The 16,876-nt window shown below is 43.8% G+C and overlaps 2 protein-coding genes and 1 long non-coding RNA gene across 8 annotated transcripts in view; 2 read left to right on the forward strand and 1 right to left on the reverse strand.

Moving 5' to 3' along the window:
- LOC100706980 (uncharacterized) overlaps nt 1-16,876 on the forward strand; it is a 78,684-nt gene that overhangs the window by 20,702 nt on the left and 41,106 nt on the right. The gene's annotated exons all lie outside the window — the stretch shown is intronic.
- On the forward strand, nt 3,063-4,620 carry LOC109194881 (putative nuclease HARBI1). The gene is made up of 4 exons (XM_019346189.2): nt 3,063-3,742; nt 3,819-3,931; nt 4,017-4,128; nt 4,209-4,620. The coding sequence occupies exons 1-4, from the start codon at nt 3,310-3,312 to the stop codon at nt 4,589-4,591; spliced, it is 1,041 nt and encodes a 346-aa protein (XP_019201734.1). The 5' UTR covers nt 3,063-3,309; the 3' UTR covers nt 4,592-4,620.
- Nucleotides 4,646-5,864, reverse strand: LOC106097248 (uncharacterized). Its single transcript, XR_002056643.2, has 4 exons — nt 5,565-5,864; nt 5,242-5,303; nt 5,107-5,166; nt 4,646-5,022 (listed from the first exon to the last, which is right to left on the reverse strand). It is a non-coding gene; the product is annotated as an uncharacterized LOC106097248 (long non-coding RNA).

Here is a 16,876-nt window from a genome sequence, read left to right on the forward strand (position 1 = left end):
CACATGTGATGTCAGACTCACTTAATGTGAAAATTTCTTTTTCACTCTTCCTAACTTCTGCAGAAAGCAGAGCTGCACAGATGGCTGGTTGCTGTTCTAAAAATCGTTCTATCATATCACTGGAGCTGTTCCATCTTGTAATTATGTCCGTGATCAATCTGTGAGCTGGTAGCTGAAGGAGGCACAGTTTCTGCTTCAACTGATTGCTGGCTGTGGTGCTGCGCCTGAAAAAAGCTGTTACACGTCGGATCCTCCCGAGAAGTCGCACCACGGATTGTACTTTCAGTGCTTTCTGTGAGGCGAGATTCAGACTGTGTGCAAAACATTGTATGTGCGTCATGCCTGCAAGTCTAGCTGCGAGAGCCATGTTTGGTGCATTATCGGTAACAACAACAAGGTCCTTTATGTTCAATCCCCATTCAGCCACAGCGTCAGTTAGTAACGCTGCAATGTGCTCACCTGTGTGACTGTCATGCATGGCTCGGGTTTGTAGTACATGAGACTGAAGGTTCCACTGGTCCGTTATGTGATGTCCTGTAACAGTTACGTACGATTCAGTGGCTCTCGAAGTCCAAGCGTCGCATGTCAAAGCAACTGTCTCTGCCGAGCTGAGGGAGTCCAGCACTGCCGCTTTGACTTCTTGGTACAACTTTGGCAGAGCGATGTCCGTGATGTGTTGTCGGGAAGGAACGGTGTAACGGGGCTCCAGCGTTTTAATCATATTATGAAATCCTTTATTCTCCACAACACTCAGAGGGCGCATGTCTTTGCAAATAAAAACAAGTACTGACTGCGTTATTTTTGTTGCACGAGTTGAAGTTGCTGGTAGTTTTGAAAAGTTAACTTCTTCAATTGTCAGTTGAGCGGGGTCACCTTGTTTCGTTTTAAAATTAGCATTTGATGCTACGTCGCTATGGTGTCTAGACACGTGTGTTCGTAAATTTGTTGTGTTACCGAAATATTTGACTCTGGCGGTGCAGATTTTACAGACTGCATAGCTCTTGTCATAGTCTTTACCGCCTTCTTTTGTCCTAAATCCAAAATAAGTCCACAAATCAGCTTTGAAAGCTGCGGGGGCCGGCTGTATCCTCTCCTCTTCAGTCATCAGTTAGCTAGAACAATTGGCTACACATCCACTGTTCTACTTGGTTGGTTTTGGCAAACTAGACGCTTCAACAGTTATTGCGAGACCTTGTTTTTACGTCATAGTAAAGGCGGTAAAAACTGCAAACCAGTGGCCGGAGTTTGAATTGAAACATACAAAAGAAATAAACAGTAAATGCATGTAAATTTTCATTTAAAAAAAATCAATAACACTGATTTTGAATATCGATTCAGTATCATTGCACGAAATATTGCGATATTTCATTGTATCGATATTTTCTTACATCCCTATTAAGAAGGCAAGAAATTTCACCAATGAACCCTGACAGGCCCACCTGTGAAGTGAAACCATTTCAGGTGACTACATCATGAAGCTCACTAAGAGAAGGCCGAGGGTTTGCAGCGCTGTCAACAAAACAAAGGGAGGCTACTTACAGGAATCTGAAATACACTGTGTGCGTAATTATTAGGCAAGTTGTATTTTTGAGATTCATTTCATTATGGATCAAGGACAGTGCTCTCGGTCAATCCAAAATATTAATGAACCTAAACTCGAATGTTTAAGAATGTAAAAGTGAGGTTTTGTCTTTAAGAGGATATATATATTTATGTGCAGAATTATTAGGCAACTAAGTGAAAAAAACGAACCAATATAGCCACCCTTCTTTTCAATAACTGTCACAAGCCTGTCGGTTTCTTTTCTTTTTCTTTTTTTTGTTGCCTGTCCTGTTTGGTTCTTTTGCCATCAGAATTATGCCTGCCTGCAGTAGCGGTTTTTGATACGGGCGACACGGGCGGTTGCCCGGGGCGGCATCGTGGTGGGGGGCAGCATCACGGGCATCGGCAAAAAAAATGCTCGTACTCATGCTCCGCCGACGTCAGCCAGCGCATATTGGGAATGGCATAGGCACCAATCGGTTTTCTATCGCCCATTTGCTGGGAGTAAGGGCGCCCTCCGTTTCCGAGGTGGCCTGCTGCTTGCGGCACAGGGAGGAGAAGGCGGGGTGGCGGGGGATTCTCTGACCGGCTGGAGCAGCATCCATTAACCAACTCGCAAAATAAAACGAAATAAAAACAAACCAACAAACACGAAAACACCAGACATTATGATACAGACTTATAATTTGCACCGATGTTTTTTTTTTTCGAAATTCTATACGCAAAAAGTGAGCGCGAGAGCCCTCGGTGCACCTGCTCGCTGCTGAAGTCAAAGTAAACTTTATTGTCATCTCCGCTACATATAGTCCAGTATATAGAGAGACGAGACGACGAGGCTCCAGTTACAGCAGTGCAAGTAAACACACAATATATATAAGAAGAGTAAGAAAATAAATATACACTTTAGGACCAGGGGTAAAGGGATCAATAACAATTTAAAATTTATAATTTACAGTTTGATGATTTAAAGTCTCAAACACAACCCGTCGAAAGGGGAGGGGGGCCGGCTGCTTCCAAATAGAGCACATTTCATTCACAATGTTGTAAATCCAAGCCCATTATGTATTCATGATCTGAACCCTGGGTTGTGTGAAATCTCAGAAATGCACACTAGACAAAGTGAATCTGTGAACTAAGGTGCCAGAGGGAGTGTTCGCCCAGGGCGCCAAACAGGTTAGGACCGCCACTGCCTGCCTGCCAGTTTCTTGATCTGATCTCTGCTTTTTACTGTCGCCAACTGTCACCTGTCACTTTCACCAGTTTTGAACTGAATATGTTTGAGCTTGGTAGCAGTCATCCTGTTCTCTGTGCAGTGATCTACCGTCCACGTAAATATAACAGGGCTTTATTAATGACTTCTCTGAATTCTTGCCTCAAAAAATGCCAAAGTATGACGAAGTTCAATGCTGGGTGATATGAATATTCATGTGTGTTGTCCTACTGAACCACTGGCAAATAACTTTTTAAACCTACTTGATGCTTTTAATGTTTTGCAGTCTGTCACTTGTCCCACACATAAACATGGACACACTCTGGATCTGGGCCCTGTTTCAGAAAGCCGGTTTAGTGCAAACTCTGAGTAAGTATACCCTGAGTTAACGAAAACTCTGGGTTTTCGGTTTCACAAAACGAGTTTAGATTCAATCTGAGTGAGTTACTATGACGACACACTCCGTGAAGCTAACCTGCCCCCTAGCAGGTTTACTTCAACTAACCCTGACTGTCTCCGCCTCTTTGTCGGAAATCTGACTGTAGGAAGTGTCAGACATGGCGTGGCCCTTCCTTGAAGAGCCAGTAGATGTTGAAGCCCAAATTCTCCGCAGAGCTCTCCGCCGGGAGAGAGTGATTAGAGCGCGTTTGGACATTTTATCATTTCCTGATGATTTTCTGTTTGAACGTTACCGTTTTTCAGCACAATCTATAATTTATTTGAATAACATCCTCGGGCCTTATATTGCTCATGTGACACATCGCGGACATTCTCTCAGTTCTGTACATATTATTTGTATTGCACTTCGTTTTTTTGCAAACGGGAGCTTTCTGTACAATATTGGTGACGCTGAGCACGCTTCCAAGGCTACCGTCTGTCGGGCAGTCAGGAATGTGACAGTTGCACTGAAACGTCTCCTGTACTCGTTTGTGGTGTTCCCCGATCATAGACCCACAAGATTCATCAAAGAGGGATTCCACAAAATTGCAGGTATCAGGATGAACAAAACTTAATTCATGATGTGGTGATACTTGAACTACTACTTAAATTTTACATTTATTTTCAGGGTTCCCAGGCGTGATTGGCTGTATAGATGGCACTCACATTCCAATCATTGCCCCTTCAGTAAATGAAGGAGACTATGTGAACAGGAAGTCTTTCCACAGCATTAATGTACAGGTACATAGTTCCCTGTAGCATTTCAAACTAACACATTATTTCATTATAGTAATGGATGCTAATTTGTGTTCTCTGCACTGTGAAGATCATATGTGATGCTGCCAACATTATCACAAATGTGGAAGCCAAGTGGCCAGGCTCTGTTCATGACTCACGAATTTTTCGTGAATGTACACTGAGCACAAAATTTGGACATGGTGAGTTGAAAATACTTTAAAATATATAAAGACCAATTGCTACAGGGACATTTGAACTGAAGTGTATCCTTCTGTCTTAGGAGAGTTCACTGGCTACTTGCTTGGTGATAGGGGGTATCCATGTTTACCCTATTTGCTTACCCCTTACCCTGACCCTGAACCGGGCCCACAGCAGCGATATAATCTGGCTCATTGCAGGACAAGAGCCAGAGTTGAAATGACTATCGGAATGCTTAAGGCCCGGTTCCAGTGCCTTCAAAGACTCAGGGTCACCCCAGAAAGGGCATGTGACATTATTGTGGCATGTGTGATTCTTCACAACATTGCCACAATTAGAGGAGAACACTGTCCTTCTGAACCAAACATCCACAGTGATCCAAACCATGAACATCCTGACCCTCCCACGGACATACAAGATGGAAGAGCAGTCAGAGACACCATATGTCACAATCATTTCCTTTGACCCATCACCTCAATATGTTGAAAGAAGAATAAACAGATTTTTTGTTCAACTGGCTTTATTGGTCGCCTGTATTTCCTCTACACAAAGTATTAATAAGTATATTATTATGTTGTTCAAACACTGAAATAATTCGTCCATCTCTGACCACTTCACCCACCCTTAACTGATGTTCCAGCAGTAAAATCTCAAGCTTGGTCTTTTGGATCTGCTGCTTGAAGTGTTCCATTTCCAAGTCGCATTTTTCTATTTTCTTGATCAAGTATTTCTTATACAGCTGCTTTACAGGGAGCTATGGAAACACAGGAAATAGCATTGACATTCATAGTACATGCCTACTTAGGTTGGTTGTAAATCAGTGCTGAACATCTTACTGAGGAAAGGTTTGTTGGAGAAGTGGCTGGACCCTCTTCCTCTGCATTTCCATCATCACTCTGTTAGAGACATAGGAAGTCCATGGTTTTATTATAGTACCACATTTTATTCAATTGTTATATTTTCCATTGTAAGATGTAAACCTCATAAAGTGTCTCTGTTGCTTCCTCCTCTGTAACAGCTGTCAATGTTTCTTCAATTTCCTGTAGTAAAGAAATTAACAACATTGCTGTTCTACTGTAAACTCATATAATCTGTGGAGTATTAAGAGTACTCACAACTGCATGTTGGTCTGGCTCAACAGGAGGCTGCACCAGATGCAGTACACCATCACCATCAACTGATAGAATATGAGGTTTATACAGGTCACTTATAACTTACAAGGAACCAAATGGCAATTAACAAACACCAATCACCTTACACTTCATTGTCATTATGCTCTCAAAGACAACCAAGACTGAGGGAAGGCAAAATCATTAGGAAAATAACTTCACTACAAAATAATTCATTATGGTAAATAGTTTATCAAATGAATGAGTAGCACTGCAAAGGTGACTGTGAAGAAAGGATGTATGCACATCATGTATTATTTTGAATTTACCTCTTATGTAGGCACTTGTGTCTTGCGGGGTTATTGACTCAGAGGATGTCCCCGCAGAGATGCCTTCAGCCACAGGGCGCCCACTGTTTTGGCTGAGGGCCAACTGCTCAGCCTCTGTGAGTGGTGGTGGTGGAGGACCCCCACCTGTTTTTCGGGCCTCCGCTTTTTTTCTGTTGGCTATAACGGGTCACATTTGAGCATACAGAGTAAGCAAATATGTACTTGTAATGTGCTCAGATAATTTCAATAAGTGCTTACAGAAAGAAAATGAATGTAGCCTCTAACTGCAATTGATTTACACAGGACAAACAGACCAAGCACTATGGCTCATAATACAATTACACCTTACCTGTTTAGACTATATTTTTATATTTCATTTTTACTTGCTGCCAGGAACGTTTGGGGCCTGTTGGGTTGCACCTGCGCTCACATCACATCACAAAATAAAATGTATAAGATAAACAATAAAATGAAATATAATAAAATAACATGTTAAATGGGTGGAAATCCCTAGATCAATGTTTAAATTAACACTCACGCATTGACTCTGTCAGCTATGTTTTGCCATGCATGCTCCCTTTCTTTTGCAGCTGAGGCTGTGTTACTTTTTTCCCGCAAAATATGCATGTTGTCGGCATATGCTGCTGTCAGAATTTCGGCCTCAAGCGCTGTAAAATACATTGACCGCGCCTTCTTTCCCTCCGTCTCCATGGTGCCTCGCTTAATCTGTGCTCCACTAATCAGGGCTTTATGTATCCTCGTGCGCGCGCTTAACTTGGGGTTAAAGCAACTCCGCGTTGATTGAACTAATTGTTATCAGCCTTTCTGAAACCGAATATTCCGAGTTGGACAGTTCGGGGTTACTCAACCCTGAGTATCATTTTTAACTCTGAGTTTTCTAAACCGGCTTTCTGAAACAGGGCCCTGGTGTTGTAAGATGGTTTGCATGTTTATAACCTTAAAATTTCTGATGCCGTCTTTTCTGATCATATGCCTGTATTGTTTGAAACTTCTTTTCCCTGTAATATCACTACTTGTGGTCCTCCTACTGCTTCTCACATGTTTAAACCATTATGTGCCGCTCAGTTTTCTACTGCCTTTAATAAGGCCTTTAATGTTGATTCAGAGCTCTCAGCTTGTGCTGACACTGAGGAGCTGACTTTATCGCCACTTGTCAACACATTCTTGATATTGTTGCTCCCCTGAAGGTCAGGCCGCCTAAATCGAAGTGTGAGCCGTGGCTGAACGACATCACTCGGGCTGCTCGAAAAGAGTGCAGAAAAGCAGAACGTAAATGGAAAAAACACAAGCTGCAAGTGTCTTATGATATCTTAAGAGATAGCTGGCATAAATATCAGAAAACTGTTAAGAATCAGGAATCTGTTTATTTTGCAGGTGTTATTAACGACAACTACCATAATTATTTAGTATTTTAAACTCTGTACTGGACAGACGCTTCTGTTGAAACTTGTGAAGCTTTTTTAAATTTCTTTGTTGATAAGATTTTAACTATTAGAGCAAATATTTTACCCCCTTCTTATGACCCTTCTGCTATTTTTATGCCATTGGCAGTTTTTAGCCACTTTGAACCTGTGTCTCTGTCTTATCTGGGTAAAATTGTCACCCAAATCAAGTCTGGCTCTCCCAGTGATGTCCTTCTCCCTTGCTTTTTTAAAGAAGTTTGGGACACTATTGGAACTTATATTCAAAGGCTAATAAACAGCAGCCTGACATTAGGCGATGTACCTGTAATTTTTAAACAAGCAGTGGTCCAGCCTCCGCTGAAATGCCCTGGCCTGGAGGCCGCTTCGTTTTGTAATTTCAGACCTATTTCAAAGATGGTAAATGGTCTGTATTTGTATAGCATTTTACATCGTCCCTAAGGACTCCAAAGCACTTTACACGTTCAGTCATCCACCCATCCACATTCACACACTAGTGATGGTGGCTGGTGGCTGTGGCTACAACGTAGCTTGCCATCACCAGTGTGTGAATGTGTGTGTGAATGGGTGGATGACTGGATATGTAAAGCGCTTTGGGGTCCTTAGGGACTAGTAAAGCGCTATATAAATACAGGCCATTTACCATTTACAGGCCATGGTAAACTACATTGTAGCCACAGCTGCCCTGGGGCGCACTGACAGGGGCCAGGCTACCGGACACTGGCGCCACCGGGCCCTCTGACCACCACCAGTAGGCAACGGGTGAAGTGTCTTGCCCAAGGACACAATGACCGAGACTGTCGGAGCCGGGGCTCGAACCGTCAACCTTCCGATTACAAGACGAACTGCCAACTCTTGAGCCCCGATCGCTTCCTTTTGTTTCCAAAATTTTGGAAAAGTAGTGTCTTCACAACTGCAGACATTTTTAAACAGTCAGAACATTTTTGAGGTATTTCAATCAGGTTTGAAAGCACTTCACAGCACAAAGTCTGCACTTCTGAGAGTTTGTAATGATATTTTACTAACTGCTGACACTGGGAACTCCGTCTTACTTGTGCTTTTGGATCTCACAGCAGCTTTTGATACAGTAGATCACATAATTTTAATTTCTCGCCTAGAACATGTTGGAATTAGAGGCACTGCCTTGGAGTGGTTCAAGTCATACCTGTCTGACAGAAGTTTCTCTGTCTCACTTGGTAAATTTTATTCATCTTCCGCCCCACTACCATGTGGATTACCTCAAGGATCCATCCCTGGGCCCCTTCTTTTTAGTGCTTATTTACTTCCCCTCAGGGGCGGATCTAGAAGGGTGGCATGGGGTGGCAAGTGCCACCCTAAAATGATCCCTTGCCACCCCAAGTGCCACCCCAGTTTTGCATATGACAGTGTTGTTTATTAAAATAAGATAGCATTAACAGTTTGAGCGTAGTTACAGTCAACAGTGAATATAAATGCTAAAACTGAATATATTGCACAGTGTTCCCCCCCTCCACCATTAACAAATGGTTCAGCCCATAGCAGGACCGGCTTTTTTCTTGTTTTCAGTAGCAAGCAATATTTATGATTGTGCCAGAGCACATTTTGAACAACACCATGTGAATTTCGGATTTTACACAGGTGGTTGGATGTTACACTCTGGAAATGGAAGGAAGGTGAGTGTTATTAACCCTCCGTGGTCCATGGACACGCTGCACCTCCAAATCACATGACTGTTTTAAGCTGATATAGCAACAAGCTGCAGCCACGCCGAGTCTCTATTTCAGCCCACATTGAAAGTTCGGACTTCAAATTTTTACATTTTAATTACAGGCCAGTAAATCCAGAGTTATGATAATAAATATACGCCACGCTTTTTTCTAAATACTGTCGTCACGTTTTTGTGTGTGTGTGTTTTAAGCCTTTTCTAAGGAAAGCGCGAAAACAGTAAAGAAAGGGAAAAAAGCCACCGCTTTCCTATCGGTGGAAAAATGTACCATGTCGACCAATTCAAAAAAAGTCAACACGTGGGATTTGGTTGTTTAGGAAGAGGGGAGAGTTTTGGGAGTGACGGTAACGGCAGCGAGACAGCGCGACCGAGTGAGAGAGAGAGTTTTTAGATGTGGGAGATTTGTGACGTTTAGTGTGGAGTGTATACTTAGTGTGTTGTGTGGTCTTGTGTAGCTGTTCTGTTGTGTAGTCGTTTTGTTTTGTGTGTCAGTGAGGGCACTAATGAATGTCACAAAGGCACATTTGCAATGTAAACACTGTCACTAAGTAGAAAACCAGCGGAGTGATACACCTCCTGTTGTCAGGCCTGCAGGTTTATCCCTGTGCTGTTCTCCTCTGTCTTTTGGTGGACAAACTTTTTTTTAACTGGCACACATCATTTGTGGGGCATCTTATTGCAACACCTGATTGTTCTCTCATTTTAGTTTTAATAATATTTTTAAATGGTTGTACAAAATGAAAAAACGGCAGGTGTATTGGCTGCATTTTTAGATAAATAGTTGTATATGTTTACAAAATGTACAATTTATATTTGTATTTCAAGTTATAAAAATTTACTCAACATGTCTGTGTTTTTTTTACAGTAAAAAATACTACTAGGGTTTAAAGTTCTTTGTGTGATTTCAGATCAGTAATACTAATGCAGTATGTCAGTGAAAAAAACAACTAAATTCAGTTCAGCTGAAAAGAATGATACCAAACAAGGCAAGGGGAAAAAATTAAATGAAACAATTTGAGGGTGAAATACAAACGTAAACTCAAAAGGAGTCAAAAATGGCTGCTGTATTTCAGACCTCAGTGGGTTAATCCAACAAATCATGAAAAATTAGGTAAAAATTTTTGTTCATGACAGTGCAGATTTCTGACATTTTGTGTAATATAAGCTGTAACAATGTGACTGTTTTCTAACAAAAAACAGTGAAACTTAAGTTAGACTTGTGTCTGTAAATGAACCGCCCCATGTTGTGTAGCTTTCTGGATTTTATACTTATTGGGCGACATATTTATTTATTATACAGGCTATACAGTACATAAGATCAAAACTCACATGTTTTATGTAACTAAAGTGTGTAATTATGTGGGCTACAGACAATAATTAAGTTATAGACTAGACTATTTATATGAAAAACGTGTATACTTACTGCATTTGAATCATTTTAACCATATGTAACCACCTGTATATGTGTTTGGGGGGAAAAAAAGGCTTTGAATTTTCCACCCCATTTGATTTCTTTGCCACCCTCATGCCACCCTAAGAAAATTTCTCTAGATCCGCCCCTGCTTCCCCTTGGCCATATAATTAAAAAACATGAAGTCTCATTTCATTTTTATGCAGACAACTGTCAGATTTATCTATCCCTGAAAAACAACAAACCTAACCCCCTCAGGCCTATTTTAGAATATCTCAAAGATATCAGAGCATGTCTGGCTCTGAATTCTTTAAATGTTAATGAAAAGAAGACTGAGATCATTATATTTGTGCCAAGTGTCCCTGGCGTCCTCTCACATCCTGTGTCAAACCAGTTGTTTCCAACCTTGGAGGGAAAATTGACACAGCTCATACATGGGACAAACAGATAAATTCAGTGGTGAGAAATAGCTTTTTTCAACTGAGGCAGCTCTCTAAAGTCAAACCTTTTATCTCTTTTTGTGACTTAGAGAGAGAGTTTTACATGCATTTGTGACCACTCGCCTTGATTATTGTATTGCACTTTATGTTGGTATTGATCAGGCTTAGCTTACAAATGGTCCAGAATGCTGCTGCTCGCCTGCTGACAGGGACACTCAAACGTGAGCACATTACCCCTGTTCTTGCCTCTTTACACTGGTTGCCTGTCCATTTTAGAATTCATTTTAAAATCTTATTGTTTGCTTTTAAAGTTTTAATTGGCCTGGCTCCTTCTAACCTGTCAGACCTTCTACACCTTCACGCCTCCATACTTCACAAAGGTCTCTCAGATCAACTGACCAGTCACTCATTGCTGACCCCATGTCGAGACCTGGGTAGTTGGGTGTGGGGTGTGGGGGGTGGGGGTGGGGGTGGGGGCAAGCTTTCGCTGTTGTGGCCCCCAAATTATGGAATAAGCTGCCCCTCCATATCAACACTTGAAATGTTCACTTTTAAAAACGCACTTTATTTTAAAAGTGGAGTAGTTTTTTAGTTTTAGGAGTAGTATCAGAGTCAGTTTGTACTTAGTTTTAGTCAGCTGTTGGTCACTTTTAATCTTTTTATTTTGTTAATTTTATTCATTTTATATTTTATTGTCTATTTCTCTCATGTTTTAATATTTAATGTATGTACTGATTTATTTTTTATAATTTATGTATGTATTTTATTGTTATTTATATTTATTTCTATGTCTGCTTAATGTATGGTTAACTTTTATCTCTTTAATATTATTGGAAAGCACTTTGGTCAACTTTATTGTTTCTTTTTTTTTTTTTTTTTTTTTTGTCTGTCCCATTTGGTTCATTAGCCGTCAGAATTGTTGTCTGAAGACCAACAAGGATACCAAATGGATTTATTTTGCCAAATGGATCATCATGGCATTGGCATATTGGTCCATTTGATCAAACATTGTTGTTATTATATACTTTATTTTCAGTTATTACAGATGGGACAGACATGACTGGAGGATAGGAAAGGGAGAAAGAAAGAGAGGAAGGAAAAGAAAAACAGAAGGGAAAAGGGACAGTGAGAAAGGGCACTTACAAAGACAAAGAGAAAAAAAAATCTCCTGGATCACCTGTTGAGAGAAAAAGAAGAGAAAACAAGCAATAAAAACCAAAAAAACAAAGCAACATACTAAACACAACACCATCACGTTAATCTAGCTAAGTGTGAACAGCAGTAAATACTAAATATTGAATATTGTTGTGCAGCACGCAGGACAGACAGCGCACAATGTGCTTTGAAGTAGCAGCTAAGAAAGCTGTAGTTTGTCTACGAACAGTGAACACCCGTGTGCACACCTGTGTGGATCAGCGCGCTTGTATACAAAAGGTTTCCCCATGTAACGGTCTGCTAGAGGGTGTGGAGGGCCATAGCCCCGTCCCCCAGGGCATGAAGCAGGCATGGAGGAGATCCAGGCTCCAGACATCCAGAGGCCCCAGAGTGCAAGAGCCCAAGGAGTACCACCGGAGGGGCATCCGTGCCACCCTCCTGGGAAGGGCTGAGGAGATCCCCAGACGAGGGGTCACCCAGTAGCCACGGAGCAGAAGCCAGAGGGGCTGCACCGGCGTGCCCGCTGGCTTTGCCGGCAACCAGCTGTGCCAGAGTGAACCGAGTTGCAGGCCCCGAGGCCGGAGGCCCGAGGGCCCCCTTTGCCCTGGAAGAGGCCTGACTGAGCGACAGGCACCAGGACCCGCCAAGTAGCCACAGGGAGTGAGCTGGTGCATACCTGAGCGCCCAGCCCCGGACACCAAGAACCACCAATGCACCAACCCCTGAGGGCATCAGTTACCAGCAGGGAGTGTGGTGAGGGGAGATAGGCCTCCACACTTTGGAGGGCCTGGGAGTTCCCACGGAGGTGGAGTCTAAGACCCGACCTGACATATAGACACAGACAAACAGGCACACACAGACACAAACATGCTTTCCCACCCTCATGCACACATATACAAACACTCAGCACTCACCCAAAGTAGGGATAGACATACATGGACATGTACACACAATCATACTCCCCAAACATACTCTATACCCCGGGTCCAGGTACCCTCGCCCCCAGAGGGGGAAACGGCACCCAGACCCAAGAGATGTGACCCTTTCCCCCTGGGTGGAGGCAAGCAGACCGCCCCAGGCTCCACAGCAGAAGGGAGGCCAATCGGACAGCCAACACCTCCTCCCAGTCCCCCGCCCCGATGGCTAGTAGAGAACGGGGGTGTGTGAAGACCCCATACCTCCCTCCTCCCGCTCATGTGTAGTGTTGCTGCGTGTTGTTCTAAAGTGCATTTAAAACAAGGGAGGGCATGGTGCTGCTGCCAGAGAGCAGCAGGTGTTAGCACGGCCCCTCCCGAGAACCCTCAATGTCTACATGGATTAAAAAATTGAGAGGTGGGCACCGGCGCCAGAGGTAGGGTTGAAAACACAGACCGTCCACTGGACGCCGTTAACGTGGTCACCCTCAAGGCCCTACATATGTGTGTGTGTGTGTTATGAGAGTGTGAATAATGTGGATGTCTAAGTTGTGAAATAAAATTGAGGCACAGGTGGCCAGAAGGGGACAGAGGGGGGGGAATGCCTCCCCTGCACCCTGGTGACACACCCGCACCCCAAGGCCCTACCTGTGTGGGTGGGTGTGGTGGAGCAGGAAGAGGGAGGCAGCCAGGGATGGGGAGGAAAAGAAGGGAGGGGCAAGATGCCCCTCCTTAGGGCCAGCTCCCCCGCTGACCCCAGTAGGCACCCCCGTCCTCTGGTACCCACCAAGGCAAGGGAGCCCAGGCCCATCCAGACCGGGGCCTACGGCAGCAGCACCGCCAAGCCCCACAGGACCTGGGGAAGCCCACCCTACCCCACCGCAGAGGAAACTGTACCCACCCCAACATTCAATCATCTCCAGACTACACAAGACAACAGACACCCAGGTTAGGTTTATTCTCCACCTCTCCTATGTCTCTCCCCCACCTGCAGAGTGGACTTCTGCAAGGATGGAACAACCTCCCTGCCAGTTGACGAGCCCCCCAGTTAGGCCGATGCACCAGAGGCCCCCTGCGCCAGGGCTGAGCCCCCGTGGGGCTGGGGGATGGTTTATTGTTTCTAAAGTGCTCTATAAATAAAGTTGGATAGGATTGGATTGATGACCATCAACTCTTTGTGCAGCAGCAACCACAGCCAAAGACACTGTTCCGAGAGGTGGACTGTTTCCCTACACTTGAATCTCCCATTTAAACAGGGCCCACAGGGTCTCAATAGGGTTTAGGTCAGGGGAGGAAGGGGGCCATGTCATTATTTTTTCATCATTAAGGCCTTTACTGGCTAGCCATGCAGTGGAGTACTTTGATGCATGCGACGGAGCATTATCCTGAATAAAAATCATGGCCTTTTTAAAAGATGTAGACTTTTTCCTGTACCACTGCTTGAAGAAAGTGTCTTCTAAAAACTGGCAGTAGGTTTTGGAGTTGATTTTCAGGCCATCTTCAACCTGAAAAGGTCCGACCAGCTCATCTTTAATAATACCAGCCCACACCAGTACCCCACCTCCACCTTGCTGGCGTCTGAGTCGAAGTGGAGTATGGGCTCAAATTGTGGTCATAAATATTTTGTACTTGTAAATCAGGATTTGTATGTGTAAAAAGAATTTGTGTGGGTAAAAAAGATTTGTGCGTGGACTTATCCAAAAAATACGTGTGAAACTCTGCACTCACGTTTCAAGTTACAAGTATGACTTTTGAGCCTATTTTTCTTTCGTTCATCTGATTGGTCAATGTCATGTCAATCACAAATGTAACTATCCAATCAGAGAATAGATGGGTTTCACTGTCGGAGGGTGCTTTATGGAGCTTCAGGTCCTTGAAGGGAATAAATGCCCTTTTACATGCCAGCCCAGCGTTTTCCTTCATCACCACAAAGGAAAACAGTCTGTGGTCGTCCGAGTTTGGTGATTTTTTTGTCACAGGTTTACATGCTTAACACAGGGACCTCCAGAGCCTTTTCAACAGCGCTGCTGACCTAGGGGGGGCAGTGTTGTGGAAATGACAGTCTTCACTAGTGGGAATGGTTACAAAGCTTTCATCGTTATGATAGCGATACATTGTTTTTATTGAACATTTTAAGATAAAAAAAAAAAACAGAAACTCATGTAGAGGACATAAGGTCAGTGATAGAAACGACAAGGAGCAGGTGCATCTAGTACAGGTAGAGCTGCTGCAAAACCCCACAGAGCTCACCAGCCAGCTCAACAAATTCTGGATCCTTGGCTTTTAGTTAGCATTAGCAGCACAAGCTGCGTCCGATGTGAAAGGACCTTTATGCTGCACGCACACTGTGACTCACAGCAATGGTCCCAAGTCAGCCCTGACTGTTAAACAACAAATTCTAGGGGGTTGGGAAGCGCATCTGTAACCGGAAGGTCGCCGGTTCGATCCCCGGGCTCTCTGTCCTGGTCGTTGTGTCCTTGGGCAAGACACTTTACACTACCGCCTACTGGTCTTGGCCAGAGGCGCCAATGGCACGATATGGCAGCCTCGCTTCTGTCAGTCTGCCCCAGGGCAGCTGTGGCTACAACTGTAGCTTGCCTCCACCAGTGTGTGAATGTGAGAGTGAATCAATAGTGGCATTGTAAAGCACTTTGGGTGCCTTGAAAAGCGCTATATAAATCCAATCCATTATTATTATTATTATTATAAACTAATCCTAAAGTAATAATGGTATTTCTTTCCACTGATATGCCACAATTTATCCTTTGAACAGCTATTGAAAGTTAGGGGACCTAGCTGCTATCGGATATTTATATAGAGATCCTCCAGCTTCAAACTGTATTACCCTTCAAGGACCTGCAGTTCAAAAAAGCGCCCCTCTGACAGCCAAACCCATCTGTTCTCTGATTGGATAGTTACATTTGTGATTTACATGACATTGCCCAATCAGATGAAAGGAAGAAAAATAGGCTCAAAATTCGTACTTGTAACTTGAAACGTGAGTGCAGAGTTTCACACGTATATATTGGCTAAGTCCACACACAAATCTTTTTTACGCACAAACAAATTCTTTTTACACATACAAATCCTGATTTACAATTACAAAACTGATTTATAAATACAAAATATTTATGACCACAATTTGAGCCCATACTGAACCCTCTCAGTGAGATCATTAACAAAGACTGGCTACAGATACCGACGACGGACCAGAAAAGTTGTCAGCCACCTCCTGTACATGGATGACATCAAGCTGTATGCCAAGAGTGAATGAGACATCGATTCACTGATCCACACCACCAGGATATACAGCAATGACATTGGAATGTCATTCAGGCTGGAGAAGTGTAGTCGGATGGTAACAAAGAGAGGAAAGGTAGTCAGAACTGAGGGGATCGAGCTACCAGAAGGCAACATTGCAGACATAGAGGACAGTTACAAGTACCCGGGGATCCCACAGGCAAATGGGAACCATGAAGGGGCAACTAGAAAAGTTGCAACCACCAAGTACCTGCAGAGGGTCAGGCAAGTCCTGAGGAGTCAGCTGAATGGTAAGAACAAGATCCAGGCTATCAACACCTACGCCCTGCCCGTGATCAGGTACCCTGCTGGGGTAATAGGCTGGCCAAAGGAGGAGATAGAAGCCACTGACATAAAGACAAGAAAGCTCCTTACCATACATGGAGGGTTTCACCCCAAGTCCAGCATCCTGAGGCTGTACACTGAGTGGAACGAAGGAGGCCGGGGACTGGTGAGTGTCAGCACCACAGTCCAGGATGAGACAAGAAACATCCACGAATACATCACGAAGATGGCCCCAACTGACCGAGTGCTCAGTGAATACCTCAGGCAGCAGAAACCCAAGAAAGAGGAGGAAGGCGAGGAACCATCATGGAAGGACAGGCCCCTGCATGGTATGTACCACCGGCAGATAGAGGAGGTGGCTGATATCCAGAAATCCTACCAATGGCTGGACAAAGCTGGACTGAAAGACAGCACAGAGGCACTAATCATGGCAGCACAAGAACAAGCTTTGAGTACAAGATCCATAGAGGCTGGGGTCTATCACACCAGGCAAGACCCCAGGTGCAGGCTGTGTGAAGATGCCCCTGAGACAATCCAGGGATGAGGGATATATAATTTGCCTCTCACAAAAATTTACCAGTCTATCCTTCAAGGGTCCTCTACCAGAGGCCTGGAAGCCTGTCCACCTTTTCCCCTTTCTATACATCATAGATTTCTACT

The sequence above is a fragment of the Oreochromis niloticus genome, linkage group LG16 (genome assembly GCF_001858045.2).
Source record: "Oreochromis niloticus isolate F11D_XX linkage group LG16, O_niloticus_UMD_NMBU, whole genome shotgun sequence".
In the NCBI taxonomy this organism is placed as follows: Eukaryota; Metazoa; Chordata; class Actinopteri; order Cichliformes; family Cichlidae; genus Oreochromis; species Oreochromis niloticus.